Raw genomic sequence first — 16,716 nt, 5'->3', positions numbered from 1 at the left:
AAGATTGTTGTTAACACTGAATAGAATAAAATAAGTAAAAGTGCTCAAAACAATGCCTAATACACAGAGTGACACTTGACATGATAATTATTATTTAGATAAGACAAATTCAGGGTCTCCTGCTAAAAACAGCTGAGTAAAAAACTGGGAGTAACCAAAAATAAAAAATAAAAACAGAGACAAAAAATTGATTGTAATGTTGGGGAAAAGATTGGAGGAAGGGACAAAGGAGGCAAACAGTCTCTGAAACGGAGCCTGAGGCTTTGCCTGGCCTCTGTAAAACAGCCACAGGAAATGCCAGGTACCTGAAGGACACATTTGTCTTGCCCTCTTCTTAAGAAATCAAAGAAAATCAATACTTTTAAGAAAGTCAATTTTTAACACTTAACAAATCAACCACTATTTCTCCAGAGGTTTTTTTCCTTGAGAAATACTGTGAAGAGGGATTTTGTTTGCATTGCTTTGCCGTGTGTTTTACCAAGCAGTGAGGAAAGGTTCTTACAAGCAGCTGAGCAACCAATGAAGGAAAAAAGCATCAGCACAGCCAGTCAGACCAATCAAAAGGGACTCATTGATTTGATGGGAGAAACTGTTGGGTGACTGCAGGTTGTAGGTGATTTTACATTGGGTGGCCTTGTTAACGCCTAAGAAACAGATAATTTTTAAAAAGAACTGGAAGTCTATGAACTCTGCTTGAGCATAATGGAGCAATACATGGTAAGACAAAGTCAAAAATTATTTTTGCACATATAGAAAGGGAAAAGATCAGTCTAATCCAAGTGTAGCAGACCATAAGTTGATCACAGATGGAATATAAGTCAGCAGGGTTCAATGAACCCAGGATGTATAAACAGGAGTCTGAGCCTGTGATTAGAAATTAATAATTCTTCCCAAATCTTCAGCATGGGCTAGTGATAAAGCTAGGAATGCAATTCCAGAGACTGGGCCTGGTACTGCTCCAGTTCACCTGTATGAACTATCAAGGACATGGAGAAAGGCTTTAGAAAGAGTCTTCTTTCCATTCCTAAGGGAGCTATTTTCCTTTCAAATTTTGACTTATTATCTATTTTTACAGACTTTATAACCAAAATATTACTATTATAATGAGAAATATGTATGTAAAACCAACCCATAGATACCTACCAGGCGATCCTGAATTTTATCTACAAGGGCCAGATCACTCAGCAGTAGAATGGGTTCACTAGGTGAATCCCCGGATATCAAACGAAGTTTGGCTTCATTGACTACAGTAGAAAGTCCAATGGTAATAAATAATATCCCTGCCGTTCTGGCGTCTTGAGAAATACTTTGAACATCCGGATTCTTTGGATGGTCGATGCCATCAGTCATCAGCAAAGCTACTTTTACACCATCTTTACGTCCTTCTCTCTTCAGTAGCCTAGTAGCATTGGAGATGGCATAATATGAGAAAGTACCATGCCCAATGAAATTCATAGACTTGACCCTCTGCTTAAAAGTCTGTAGATCCTTCCAAGAAGAAAAAGGTGGGCCAATCTGGACAGAGCTGCTAAACTGCAGAGCTGCCAGTTTAATGTCGTATTTCAAGTAGTCAACTGGGGTCAGTTGGAAAATCCTGTCACTCAAGTTAGCCACAAAATCTTTCTGTTTATCGAAGAGGGCGATTTTAGAACTTTCAGAGCTGTCCACGATGAAGACAACATCTATGAAGCAAGTGGGGTCTGAAAATAGAACAAATTGATTAGGCAAAATAAATGGGACTGCTGGAGAGACAGACAGTTTTGCATAAGAAAAGCACTGAGGTGACAGTAGCTTGCTGTTTGCTCTTGAGAGCAGAGGGAAGTGAAAGAGAGCACCTTGTAGGGAGGGTTTAGGGTGCAAAGAACGATATCTCTTTACAAGCCTATACATTCTCGTTCTCATGTAAAATCATGTAAAAAAAACAATAATTTTAAAAATACCATGTATTCTGAACATATTACCAAATTAAAGCCTGCTTAAAATGGGAGGGGGGTAGTGCATCGTGGTTAAAAAATTTGACAAACATTGGATAAAGTTGTCTGGAAGTAAATGATACTCTACCTGTTTCTCAGGCTGTGTGCCATACTGGTGAGGCCCCATATTGTTTTGTAGGTTTTTTTAACTTTTTGAAATCAAGGGAGAAAATTACTATACATCACAATGTAGCAACAGAGAGGGAGAAAGGAACTTAAAAGCAGAAAATTTAAGATTGCATTTTAGGTCTGTCTTACGAATTTGCCTACAACCTGGAGGGTGCTACGTAATCTCTTTGGGCCTCAGTTCTTCACATAACATGAACGTGGTACACTCTGTCATGCCTATTTTATAAGATTACTGTGAAGTTGAAGTGAAATAACAAATGTACAAAGGCTTTAAAAACTGATGTTTTTATAGGTATGCCATAGAAATCTGTAAGGTGCATTATAATCATAATATAATCATATCAAAGTTGAATGTCACATATATGCATATGCATATGGTTTGCTATTTAAATCAAATGCTATTGGTAAAAATGCATATTAGTGTCTTTCCAAGCCAAAATTAATCGTTAAAAACAAAAACAAAACTTTTTTTTTACCCTGGCGATTATTTTTCCTTGCAAGTAAGTTGGACTTTGATCCTTTCTTTCTTTGTCCATATGTTGTTTGACTCATAAAAGCTGGTGAAAGCAGGAGATAAAAGACAATATGTCTGGTCCACATTTTGGTCGATGGTGAAAATCATCTGCCTGTAGCACCTTTAATAGAAAAATTAGTTATAAATACTTTAATAAAATATAGTGTTTGCTATTTTTAATTCCAATCTAGCAGAACTGAAAACTGGCATTTGACGGGAGAAAAAAGTTTTCATTCATATTTATAGAAAAATATGCACATTGAGATTTTTTAAGTTTCTAATGCAAATAAATCATGGCAGTATACCCAAACATGTGTTAGGGAATATTTCCATCAATCAAAAAGTTACATGTAAGTAGTTGGTATTTCCCATTTTATTGTGGGAAGCTGGGAGTCAGGAGAGCCACTTCCACCAACATTTCAGTCCATTCTACGTGGTGACTGTGGACTGAAACGTTGGGTCTGCTTTGGCATTCCCACATTCAGACCGACAATGGTGGTTCCACTCATTTACATTATAACAAATTCCTGATGGCCCCACTATTTTTACAGGGTTCTAGAGAACCACCGCCATTTCAGTCTTATTATTTTCATGCATAACTTTAGTGAGTTTCAGAGCTGAAATTAAAAATTACCATAAATTGCTCTTGTTTCCATAGAATCCCATTTCTCTTTCCTACTCTTATTTCGGAAACTGTGTCTCCACCAGAATTCCAAGCTGGACACAACTGTATACCCAATAAAGCAAAAGAATATGAGGGCAAAGATAGACTTGCTGAATAACACTGTTCTTCTAGCTAATGGACAGAAATAGGGCTTGAAATCAGGAAGTACCCCTCTGAACAGCCCTGTGAAACTAATTTTCTTGGTAGATTGACAATAAAAAATTTAATCCCATATTAAAATCTCCAGCCATATCTCTGTCACTCAGGATTCCCAACTATACACCAAATGACTTGTAAAGTCACACACTTCCCTGGTAAGAAAATATTCACATGTGGCTAGCTCAGTATACCTGAGAATGGGGGTAAGAAGCAGAACCAATGTTCTGCATGACTTGGAAATGTTTGCCTGCCTAAACTATATTGACTTCAGAAGTTCTGGGAAAGGAATCACATTTTCCTTCTTTGGCACCTCACCTTCAGGGAATAGGAATTGGGAAATCATGAGCACGATTTTTCTGGGCTCTGAGTAGGGGGTAGAAATATATGTAAAGGCAGTGAAGAATGAGATGGATGACCAACTTCTTTCACACCTGCCAGATGGAGAAATTCCTAAGCGAATCAAAGCTGCTGAGTTGGGGATGAACCAATGAATGACTCTGTGCCATAGTCTGTTTCTCAAGGAATGCCACCTAGCAGGAAGTTTATTACACTGATCTCATATCTGTCATTATCACTGAGTACCTCCTCTGCCAGCAAGTACTGCAATTGATCAAATCTCAACTGCTCTCCGAGCCAGGTATGCTAAGATGTGAAGATGTGTTAAAAGAAAGAACAAAAACTGTGCTAAGAAAATAGAATACAAAGAGGACATTCAGGATCCTCTGGATGTAATCCCCTTGCTAAACGAGGAGAAGAACACAAAAAGATGCCCAAATTTAGTTCTGAAGACTAGAGTAAGAACCAGGCTATGCAAAATACAGCTGCTATCGCATTTTTAGAGGGGGAAAAGGAGTAACACCACGTCCCTGGGATTACATATGACTTTTCTCTTTTGTTGAGTCTATACCAGAAGAAACTTCTTAGAAGTTCTTTATTTTTTGAATTTTATTTATTTATTTTTAGAGACAGGGGTAGGGAGGGAGAAAGAGAGGGAAACATCAATGTGTGGTTGCCTCTCACGTGGCCCCCTACTGGGGACCTGGCCTGCAACCCAGACATGTGCCCTGACTGGGAATCAAACCAGTGACCCTTTAGTTCTCAGGCCAGTACTCAATCCACTGAGCCACACCTGTCAGGGCTCAGAAGTTCTTTAAATAGGAGACTGAGAATTTAATTTCATTGATAGCAAGAGAGATTTTACAAGCTACATGATCAAGATGACTCTTTAAAAACCTAAAGAAAGTGATAACCATGCAGGAACATGAGAAGAAAACCACTTTCTTCTCATTTGTAGACTGCACGCTGGGCTTTCAAAATGCTGACTTTGAATCAAGACTTATCTTACTCCCAAATGAAGCACCTGCTCATACAGTTTTCTTGGCATATAATCACGAATTCCTACATCTGCATATAAAATGCATATAAAACATATAACATCTGCATATAAAATGCTCACTAACATAACTTAACCTTTAGTAATAATCACAATATCTCATATTTTATTACTATTTGCTCCAACACTTTTTATTTAGCTCTCCCAAACCAAGGTCAGAATTCCTTTCTGCTTTCTGGTATTAGAGGACACACACCTTTCCACTTTTCTTTCTTTAGTGTTTTGGTTTCTCCATCTTCCTGAAATCGTTTAGTTTGGCATCTTAAGAGCCCACCCATTTCTAATCACTTTTACCAATTCTTATTTTTGCCTGCATTTTTAATAAATTCCCACCTTCCTCTCATTTAAATATCACATACAGGTAAAATAGGTTTCAGGGGAAATACCATTAGTTAAATGAAAGGAATTCAAATCTCTATGTTTACTTATTGGTTAAATTTTATAAATTCAAAAACGATTATCTTTATCCAAATGCCATATTTTTTGCCTAAAATTTATTTTGCATAAATGTCATGATCAATAACTCCAACAGACTTTAAAGTAAATTCATAAATGAAATTATCTTTCAACAGAGTTTACTAATTTTACTCAGAGTATTTGCATCTTATTTGTTCCTACATGAACATAAAATGATGGATAAATACTTTGCTCAAATTGTCAAACTAACCAAGTTTTAAAGCATTCCGCAATCAATACTTAATTATAAAAACTTTCTCAAATTAAGAGGATCCACTGAAAGATATTAACATCATTGTAGTGCTATGCAGTAGAGTATAAGTTAAAAAATAATTTTTAAATAATTCAAAAATAAATTTTAAACTTCTACATTTTAAAATTTTACAATTATTCATATTTTCTAATAATTAACTTAAGACAATACAGAGGATAAAATTTTTTGTGAGCTTTTTTCACACAGTAAGTATGTAAGCCATTTAGACTTCCACAGTTCCCAATGACCCTGTCCAATTACAAGAGATTAAAACAAAGCAGTTATGCCTTACCTTATCAAGTGTGTCAAACGGGAATTAAAGACTGGTTAAGCAAATACCAATAGCAAGAACCATCATTGGAGATTCAATTGGCTATTGAATATTTTTCTGTTCTGTGGGAAACAAAAATTGTCTTTGCTTTGGATCTTTTGCAATCTTTCATTCATGTTTATTGGACTAAGTTAAAGCAAGAGTGGTGAGGCATTTGGCCAGGGTGCAAGATTTGGGTGGGATCACTAAGTAATTTAAAGGAACAGTGTCCTTTCATAACAAGTCTATGTTTTCCAGACTGTTTTAAAAACAACTAGAGCAATTTGTTTTTTTTTTACATTGTAGGCATTTATCGACCGTCCGCCTTTGTTCTCACACTGTGTTCTTTACTTTCTGTTTTTACATTTCTTTGCTTGGAGTATGTGCTCTGTTAAAGATTGGTTCTAAATAGCTCTGTGAAGAAGTATAAATGACCCCAGACTCAGATGCAAAACTGGTTTTTCAAGAGAGGTGGTGGGTTGATAATTATTGAAGCTGGATGGTGAGTATATAGAAGCTCATTATTTTAGTCTTTCTACATCTGTGATTTTTGAAAGTTTTCATAATAAAGGGTCTACATAATATGTAGTAAAAGAGTGATCTAAATTTAGTCCTTGGTTTGTCTCTAACATAGGGACTTCAGGTTCCCACCTAGACCGAATTGCTTATCAACATGCTTTAAAACTGTAATGTAGCCCTGGCTGGTGTGGCTCAGTGGATTGAGCGCGGGCCTGCGAACCACACGATCGAGGTTCGATTCCCAGTCAGGGCACATGCCTGGGTTGCAGGCCAGTTCCCGGCCCCTGGCAGGGGGCACACAAGAGGCAACCATACATTGATATTTCTCTCTCTCTCTCTCTCTCCTTCCCTTCCACTCTAAGATAAATAAATAAAATCTTTTTTTTAAAAAAAACTGTAATGTAAGAGGTAGGTTTACAAGGGTTAGTATTCTGAGGTCTCTGTCCAGGAAATGTGGTCACTGTAGTGGTCCCATTCTCATTCTCTCTTCTCTCTCTCTCTCTCTGTCTCTCTCTCTCTCTCCTATTTTTCTACCTAGTGGTTAGAGCTCTTGTTAAGTCAACATTTATCAGTATAAAACATTCAGCCTAGAAGCCACTGAGACAACTAACAGGGCGGCTTCTCTATGAAATGCCTTGGAGACAGAGAATAGTAAGATGACCAAAGGAAGCAATATACTTGTCCTAAATCAGCTTTCCTAGGAATACATGTTAGCATGTATGCGTCTGCTTATGGTTACAATAACAGTTCCCACTTGGTGAACAGCTTACCAAGCTGGGTTAACAGTTCCCACTTGGTGAACAGGTTACCAAGCTGGGTACTATGCTCAGTGCTCCGCACGCATTACAGCATTTAGCCCTCTGAAAGCACAACCACCTACCCATAATAAGTACTATAAGAAGCCACATTTTGCAGGGGAGGATGATGAGGCAGAGAGGAATTCAGTCATCTGCCCACTGTTACATTAATACTGGAGAATGGCAGAATGGGGTCTTAATTCAGAACTATCTGACCACTGAGACTCACTTAGACCAACTATCACACCATTAAATGAAGCATCCAGGTGAAGGTTTGTGCTTTCCTTGTCTCCTCACCACAAAGCAGTTCTTGAGGAACGGAGGGAGTCTTGTAGGGCTTTGGTAACAGAAAAAAGGAACAGTGGGTGTATTGCAGAAGTAACCACAGGATTTCCCAGGAAACAAACGTATGTATTTATAGATTTACACATACACAGTTTAAATAGCCTGTGGATGTTAGCCACACTTATCACTTCTGTGAGATGAGAATCATGGGATAAGGATATGACATTTTTCAGAAGGTCAGCTCTCTTTTTCCTGAGGTAGATTAACAACTTGAAGAACAGTGATACCTCTGAGAGGCAAACAGGTGTTTGCTTGGACTAAATTCCAAGCAAATTTAGTTACCTTGGACTAAATTCCATCGTGCACTGAGTCTCATAAATCACTGTGTAAATCTTAATGCCTGGGTCATAAAGGCAAGGAACACCACTTCTTAGAGGCCTGAGCTGAAGAACTTTCTCCTCCAGGTTTGGGTAGGTTTGTTACATGGATTTGTGACCCATGGTTCATGTCATTGATAGCTGATCAAACTATAGCCAGTAATATAAATAAATATTGTTTTCATGAATAAGTTTCAGAAACCAACACCCATTTGAGTGTCTGGTCAGCCCATTTGAGATTTAATAGGAAAAGCCAACAAAAACATTTTAAAAATAACTATCAAATTTTTGGAACAAAAATGTTTTAAGGACATTAAATAACTAATCTCACATTACGTCAACCCATTACAACTCCGGTTTACACAACATTGTTATTAATTAAGGTAGTAGGGTCATCTGTTCTTTGAGTTATGCCTCTATTATAGTTCTTCCTGGACAATGGTTTGTTTCTTCTAGCCTTTCAAATTATGTACCAAGGGTAAATTACTCAGGGATGAAGTTTGCAATGAAAATGGCTTGAGATGAGTTAATATTTTACTATTTGGGGATCTAAAAAACTTTCGATAATATGAAACCCTATGCAAACATAAGGTATCTATTATAATTATTATTCATTGTTTACATCCAGAACTGCAGATTCTGAAATCACACATGTATAATTCTATTTAATGTAAAATAATATTTACTTAAGTATATATTTCCTGTTATATTGATGGGCCAAATTCAGAAATGCCAAACACACAAATCAGTGAGGACAGGGAATATTGAGGGACTATTGCTTGAAAAAAGATATTTGGGCACCACCTTGTGGAGCTTTGTAGAAAGACATGATGTGAGGGCATTTGCTTACTATTTATCATCAACAAATTAAAATTCTTAATTTCCCCTGATGCTGAACAGGTAGAATATAAGTTGCTTTCTGAAAATTTTTAGGGTAGACAAATAATGAGATAAATCACAGGAGTGATAAACTACTTTTATATATAGACCAGGAAACTAAGTAACATCTGATGAAATCTAAAATTCATTTATTTAACATTATTTTTTCTACTATATGGAGGCATTGGGTAGAAAACAAATAAGACCCAGTCTCTTCAGCTCAGTGGAGGAGATGGGCAAATAAAGCCAATGGCAAATTTTACCAAAACAATTTTTTAAGTAATCAAATATCAAATTCTAGTTAATGATACCATGCTGAAGTATTAGGGAGCACATTGTACAGTTGTCTGCAACTTACTCTGAAATGCATCATAAAAAAAAGAAAATGGATAGCAGGATGGGGAGATGAATAGATAGAGAAAATGTGTCAATTTATAGCAAATATTAATTGTAGAATCTAGGTGGCGGATGGTGGATTTGCTGTATCGTTCTGTCACCTTTTCTGTACAGTTGAAAATTTTCATAACAAAATATTAGACAAAAAAGACAATAGCAATGAAGTGTGACACCATCTGTGAAAGAGAGCTGAAAAGAGAGCACCTAGCCCAGGCGGTGATGCAGCGGTTGGCAAGGCAGGCATCGGAGGATAAGTAGGGGTTTCTCTTGCACCACGTTATAAGGTTAGAATTCATATTGAATGCAGTGAGGAAGCACTAAACAATTTTGAGCAATGGAGTGACATGATCACATTTTCCTATTAGAAAAATCACTCTGGTGACTGACTGAAGAAATAACTCCAGGAAAGCACATTCCCTTCAAGGGACAGCTCACCTTGGTGACACATCCGTATCAGTGGGTAGTATAAAGGCTTGGGCCCTTGTCCCACGCAAGACATCTCTGAAAGGCTAGTCTAGTTCTAAAGTTTCCTGTGCATTGGCCGAGGCCTTCTTTGGTATTAAATCATAGCTCATGTTCTCACTCTGCCCAATCCTGCATCTTTCTCTTTCCTTCCACGGGTGTTGATCCCAAGAACATCCCTTGTACAAGTCTTGTAAGGTATCTGGCGCATAGTAAGTACTCTCTAATTCTTTGTTTCAAACAAACAATCCAGTGGGAGAAAGTAGAATGGACATACAAGTTTAAGAAGAAAGAAATAGAATAATATGGAATTTCCTACAACTAAAGAATAGCTTATTCACCTAAATTTTAAATAAAAGATAGAGAGAAACTCTCATTAAGGTGTTTAAATTTTTTTGGATATATTTAGTGCAATGCAACAGTTTATTTACAATTTAAATGTTAAAAATATTAAAAATCATAACCACGACCGCTAAGCAAGTTTATTATGACAATATTAGATATAATCTCAAAAAATTTGAATAAGTACATTGATTTATAAAAGTCATTGAAGAGCATGCTAGAACACTTTTTAAAAGTACCATTTTCTTCTTCAATATCTATAAACAGATTACACAGCTCTGTTACATGTTTACACGGCCAAAATTTCCTCTTGATGTCTAATAGCAAAACTTGCTCTCAGGTAAAGACTGATGTTGTAAGTGTGGAAATAAAGGGAGTTGGGATTAGCCAGTCACACACCCAACAGAATGTTCCAGGAGTAACTGGATGGCTGGGGAGAGCAGCAGTCATAGGAAGGACATTAGCAGTGAAACCGCAGTCCTTCATTGGTTTGAAACCACAACAAAAAAATCCTATCCTGGATCACCACAATATACATGAAGGAGTTTAAAAAACAACAACGTTCTGTTAGAGACCCAAAAGTTTAAATTAAAAACAAAAGCAAACACACAAAAACACCCTGAAACTGAACTTTAGCAACTTTGGCATCCATAACAAAATGCATTGTTTGGATCTTGGTTTAGGCTTCCAGCCAAGATGGAGGCATAGGTAGATATGCTTCACTTCCTTGCACAACCAAAAGAAGGATAACAACTAATTTACAAACAAAAAAACAACCAGAACTTCTCCAAAATCAAACTGTATGGAAGTCCAACAACCAAGGAGTTAAAGAACAAACATTCATCTAGACCAGTAGGAGGGGCAGAGATGGGCAGCTGGGCAGAGAGAACTTGTGGCAAGGCTGGAGGACTGGGCAGTCACACATTTGTGTGCGGAACAACTAGGGGGCTAGATAGACCAAGCAACCCAGGGTTCCAGCACCAGGAAGGAAAGCTTCAATACCTTTGGCTGTGAATACCTGTGGGGGTTGAGGCAATGGGAGAAACTGCCAGTCTCACAGGAGAGTCCATCGGAGGGGGCCCACAGAGTCCTAGAACATACACTATCCCACCCACCCAGGAATCAGCACCACAACGATGCAATTTGCTTGTGGGTAGCAGGGGAAGTAACTGAAGGTGGGGCAAGAGCTGAGTAAGTGGCACCGTTCCCTCTCTGACCTCTCCCCCATATATAGCACCACAATGCAGTGACATGGGTTGCCCCGCCCTGGTGAATACCTAAGGCTCTGCCTCTTACAATAGGTGTACCAAGACAAAGAAATATGGCCCAAATGAAAGAACGGATCAAAACACCAGAAAAAGAACTAAGTGATGAGGAGATAGATAACCTATCAGATGCAGAGTTCAAAACACTGGTAATTAGGGTGCTCACAGAATTGATTGAGTACAGCCCCACAAAAATAAAGGAAGTAGTGAAGGCTATGCAAAGTGAAATTAAAAGAAAAACATACAGAAAATCAACAGTGAAGGGTAGGAAACTGGGACTCAAATCAACAGTTTGGAACAAAAGGAAGAAATAAACATTCAACTGAAATAGAATGAAGAAACAGAATTCAAAAAAAATGGGGAGAGGCTTAGGAACCTCTGGGACAACTTTAAACATTCAACATCTGAATCATAGTGTTGCCAGAAAGAAAAGAGGAAGAGCAAGAATTTAAAAACTTATTTGAAAAAAAAAATATGAAGGACAGCTTCCCCAATCTGGTAAAGGAAATAGGCATGCAAATCTAGGAAGCTCAGAGAGCCCCAAACAAGTTGGACCTGAATAGGAAGACACCAAGCCACATCATAATTAAATTGCCAAAGATTAGAGATAAGGAGGGGCTCCTGAAAGCAGTAAGAGAAAAGGAGGCAATAATCTACAAAGGAGTTCCCATAAGGCTATTAGTTGATTTCTCAAAAGAAATCTTACAGGCAAGAAGGGCCTGGAAAGAAGTGTTCGAAGTAATGAAAGGCAGAGACCTATATTCAAAATTACTCTATTCAGCAAAGCTATCATTTAGAATGGAAGGGCAGATGAAGTACTTCCGGATAAGATCAGGTTAAAGGAGTTCATCATCACCAAGCCCTTATTAGATAAAATGTTAAAGAGATTTGTCTAATAAAAAAAGAAGATAAAAACTACAAACAGTAAAATGACAACAAACTCACAACTATCAACAACTGAACCTAAAAACAAAAAAACAAAAACAAAAACAAATTAAGCAAACAACTTGAACAGAAACAGACTCACAGAAATGGAGATCACACGGAGGGTTATCAGCAGGGAGGGCAAAGGGTTGGGAGAATGGGGGGAAAGGTACAGGGAATAAGAAGCATAGTTGGTAGAAACAAAATAGACAAGGAGATGTTCAGAATATAGAAAATGAAGAATCCAAAGAACTTATATGTACAACCCATGGATGTGAACTAATGCGGGGATGCTGGGAGGAAGAGGGGTACAGAGTGGAGAGGGATAAAGGTAAGAAAAAATGGGACACCTGTAATAGCATAATCAGCAAAATATACTTAAAAATGCATTGTTTCTAAAAGGGGAAAGATTTATACGATCTGAAGAGAAATCTAAACAAAACAAACAAGCAAGCAAAATATGACCAATGACACTCAATTACGGAACAGGCTGACAGGGCCCAGAGGGGAGAGGGGAGAGAATCATAGGGGAAAAGGGGAAGGACTCACATGAACAAGTATAAAGGACACATGAACAATAACTAAGGGTGGGGGGTGGAAATGGGAGGGAGGCGGGGAGCATGGGGCGGGGAGCGGGCAGGGCTGGGAATATAAGACAGAGAGCTGTACTTGAACAAGAATTAAATTAAAAAATTATTTAAAAATAAAAAATAAAAAAAATAAAAATGCATTGTTTGTTAAAGACAACTAGTGTAACCTCGGACCACTCTGTTCAATTCTGATCCACTGTAATCTTCCAACAAATACAATGCATTCTGCCACTCAGTAAATACTGTAGAATATTTATTACACAGGGGGCGCTATAGGAAACCCAAAGTTCTATACTACAGGTTCACTACCCATAAGGAAAATGCTGTCTGTCACTTTCCAGACAGCAGGAAGGGAGAATAGGAAATGACTGGCAAGCAGCTTCTCTTTTAAAGGAGGGAATCCAGTTTTACTCACAAGAAACACGGGTTAGTGCAGAAGGGGAATCAGTTTCCAAGAAGAATGAAAAAAGCGCCGCTTATTCCTTTGGGACTTTAAAGTGCAGGGCAGTGGCAGAAACATGAGAAAAATATACTTTCACAAAAGCGTAGATGCGATAGGAAAGATATTAGCTGGAGGAGAGTATAGAGTAGAGAATAATTTTAGGGTTTATTCAACAAGGTTTTCCTGTGCACATGCTCTGTACTATTCACTCTTTCAGGTCCTCCTGGAGGTTTGTGAGAGATTAAAGCGGATGAAGCTCCTCTGCACTGGTTAGGGGACAGGCTAAACCACAACGACTAATAGGTCCAAACAAATACTAATTTTTAAAAGGACACAGTTTATTATGTCCACTATAACTGTCCAGAAGGCTGTGGTTGATCTACAGATGCCTCAGGCCCCTAAATGAGGCCCATACTTAGACTAATCAGGTAGTTTTGCCTTCCTTATTATAACACACAGCTTCCATCTCTAGTCTGTTACTTTTTGCCCTTTTCCAGACAGCAGAAAAGGAGAAAAGGAAGTGGATGGCAAGTAGCTTCTCTTTTAAGCAACATAACCCAGTTGTACTCACATGTCATTGGCCACAGTGTCACTTTGTGATGTCGTAAGAGGGTGCAGCTGAGAGGGGGGCCCCAAATAGGGATTTGTAATGACGCCCAGAACTCAAGGTGTCCAGGAAATATTAGGATGTCCTTCCCCCGCCCCCCCCACCCACAGGTGTGAGTTGGGGGAAGGGACAAATGGAGCAGGGCCATTGAGAGTTGTTTTGTACAGCAACAGCTTTGCAGCTAACCTCTGGCATGGTCATTTAACATATCTATAACCTTTAACTGGTTGCATAGATATGTTAAATAGCTGTGGCAATGCTGTGAGCCAGGGGAACGTAAAGGGACTTCCACCCAAGATATAACTGGGGGTAAGTCCCCCAGGTGACAGGGCCTATGTGAGAGCTTAGAGATGATTGGCTCCTCGCCATGGGGCCCCACCTACCCAGTCTCACTATGGCAGCCCAGTAAAGCTGGAAGGATATGGGAGTGCTGGCAAGTGTAGCTAATTGTAGGAGGAGTTGGAAATGGGGCTGCAGAGGAAGATTGGCACAGGGATTTAAACCGAGACGCAGCAGCCATTGGGGAGAAAGCTATGCACTCCTGGCAGAGAGGGGACCCCCGGCAGCCATTGAGATAGAGAGTTCCACTCGGCTTTGCCAGAGTGGAGACCCCCACAGCTTTGGTACAAGAGGACCACAAGACTTTGGGATGCTCCCTTTGGCCGCAAAGCCGGAGCGACTGGGAAGCCAGGGAGACTTTGCGTGAAAGAAGGGTGAAGGAAACTCTTGCCGATAGGCCATGAGAAGGTGCCGCATGGCTTTGGATTAATTAGAGATCCTGCCTGGATGGTGACACAGCTAACAGTGCCAGTGGCCTGAAACACGGACGTGTGCTTCTTTTCCGGAGTTACGGTACCCTGAATTAGGCCAGGGGGAGAAGAAAGCACTGTGGGTATTTGTGGGTATCCAAAAGGACTTTGATATTTTAATGGGGACATTGGGTCACTACTTTAACTATGTATAGCTTTAAATAAACATTTCCTTTCCTTTTCACAAATCTCTGGCATTGAGAGACATCTTTCCTCTGGCAGCAGACATAATGAACCTGGTGGAGGGCCCTTTCGGTAATACTATATCATGACCCCTCTTGGCCCTGTGTGTGGGTGTGTTCTGTAACAGTTTTTGGCGTTCCTGGGTGGGCCGATAATTGCCTCCCCACCAGCCTGTGTTCTGTAACAATATAGCCAAACAAGTTGAAAGAAAGGCCAAGGAATCGTCATCTCTAACTGGGCCACCAGGCACCTTGATAACACTTGGGGGTGGAGGGATAACAGTGAAAATTGGTGACGTGGTACATACCTTTTAGAAAGGGAAGGCAACAATAGGCAAGTAAAGAAAGTTTTGCTAGATTAGTGGGCATAAAATCCTGAATGGAGGGAATTCAAGGAAGACAGGAGATTGTGGGGTTAGAGAGAGCAAGCACCATCCTCTCCTTTGAGAAGAAAAGCGGGAATGACTCCAACACGTGTTGAAGGTACAGAAGGAGTAGAAATGGAAAGGCTGAAGACACATGGAAGCGGAGAAAATTGATGGTGCAGCGATCCCCAACCTTTGGGGCACCAGGGGTCAGTTTTGTGGAAGATAATTTTTCCACGGATTGGGAGGTGGGTGAATGGCTTTGGGATGATTCAAGCGCCTTATAGTCAAGCTCACCTCCTGCTGTGTGTTGTGGGCCCCGTCCCTAACAGGCCCAGACCAGGACTGCTCACACTGTAAGGTACCAGAGGAGGAGAAACTTACAGGGCTCTCTTCATCTGTGTCAGTTAGAAGGTAAGAACGGGTGTGAGTGAAGATGTGGGGAATGCAAAAAGAAAGTAGCAGGGGCTGTGGAAATTCCAAGCTTATAGTTTCCTTTGTGAAGATGGAAGTCAAGTCACCTTCTGAGCACCAGGGGCATGTATAGTAGGAGTGGTTAGGAAAGAGACTTGTATTGATCTGAGGTTGCCCGTGGGGATTTGGGGCCAGCGCCAAAACCATTGAGACGGTTGGCAAGATAGTATTTGAAGTGATAAATCCCGTGGTATCTCCCCTCAGTCATGTGGCACTTTTTTCAGCCTCCACTTCTCCAATGGCAGGGTTCATCCACAGGCAATACTCTCCCCAAACTCATCCTCTTACCAAAACGGTCTGCTTTAAAGGTCATCAGGACAAAGACCATTTATTTCAGTCACCAAAAGCTCAGCACCATCCACTGTCAAACATGAACAGGACGAGCAAAGATCACCAGGCATCTGAAGAAAGCCTCTGTGTCAGATATAACACCTGTGCTGCACTCAACTATGGCATTCACTCAATTATGGGAGCCAGAAATCTAGACTGCCCATTTTCCCTCGCCCACTTAGTCAATCATCCCACCTAATAACTATTCCCCAGGCCACACAATTCTCTCCATGCCCACTCTCCACACTGCTGGTAGTTTTGGTTCCCATCATCTCTCATTCGGATACTTAACCTATGCCTTTCCCTTTTCTCCCCAAAACTGATTTTGCCTGATTAAAACACCCCCTGCCTGATTAAAATCTCTCAATGACTCCACAGATGCCTTTAGGAAAAAGTCCATCTAAATTCACTGCGCTGATTTCCAAATGCCGGATACAGCACCTTAATTAATCTCTCCCCACTTCCTCTGCTCACTCATACGTACTCCACTGCTTCCCCACTGCTACACCCTCCCTCCTCACCCTGCACTGACTCTTCCATCTTCCAAGAGGGCTCTTCTCTTCCAACCCTCTCTGTCCTACTCCCTTTCCCGGCTACCCCATACTCATCCTCCATGTCTCAACCTACAGAGGGCCTCAAGCATTCCTGACTCCCCCAAACTAAGGGGGCACCGTGCCCCCCCCCCATTCAGCACTGTATTAAGCCCCAAGAGGCATTACTCTAATTGCCTGCTTCCTGCCGGGACCTTGTCTTTCTGGTTCACTTCAGTGTCCTCAGCTTTGGTACCAGACACACTATAGGCATGCCAGACGAGTTCGTG

The 16,716-nt window shown here is 40.0% G+C and overlaps 1 protein-coding gene across 1 annotated transcript in view; it reads right to left on the bottom strand.

Annotated features, from left to right (window-relative positions):
• COL28A1 (collagen type XXVIII alpha 1 chain) overlaps positions 1–5,984 on the bottom strand; it is a 157,317-nt gene extending 151,333 nt beyond the window's left edge. Inside the window, exons 1-3 of the mRNA XM_037046418.1 lie at positions 5,834–5,984; positions 2,579–2,737; positions 1,144–1,700 (exon numbers count right to left, since the gene is read on the bottom strand). Of these exons, the coding sequence (XP_036902313.1) occupies positions 1,144–1,700; positions 2,579–2,702 (681 nt within the window). The 5' untranslated portion in view covers positions 2,703–2,737; positions 5,834–5,984. The remainder of the gene's footprint in view (positions 1–1,143; positions 1,701–2,578; positions 2,738–5,833) is intronic.
• Positions 5,985–16,716: the final 10,732 nt, after the last annotated feature.

Source organism: Sturnira hondurensis, unplaced genomic scaffold (assembly GCF_014824575.4).
Source record: "Sturnira hondurensis isolate 20B ecotype Veracruz unplaced genomic scaffold, ASM1482457v3 Scaffold0005252, whole genome shotgun sequence".
Taxonomy (NCBI): Eukaryota; Metazoa; Chordata; class Mammalia; order Chiroptera; family Phyllostomidae; genus Sturnira; species Sturnira hondurensis.
Note: the sequence above shows the minus strand (reverse complement) of the source record. Positions and strands in the feature narration are given on the sequence as shown.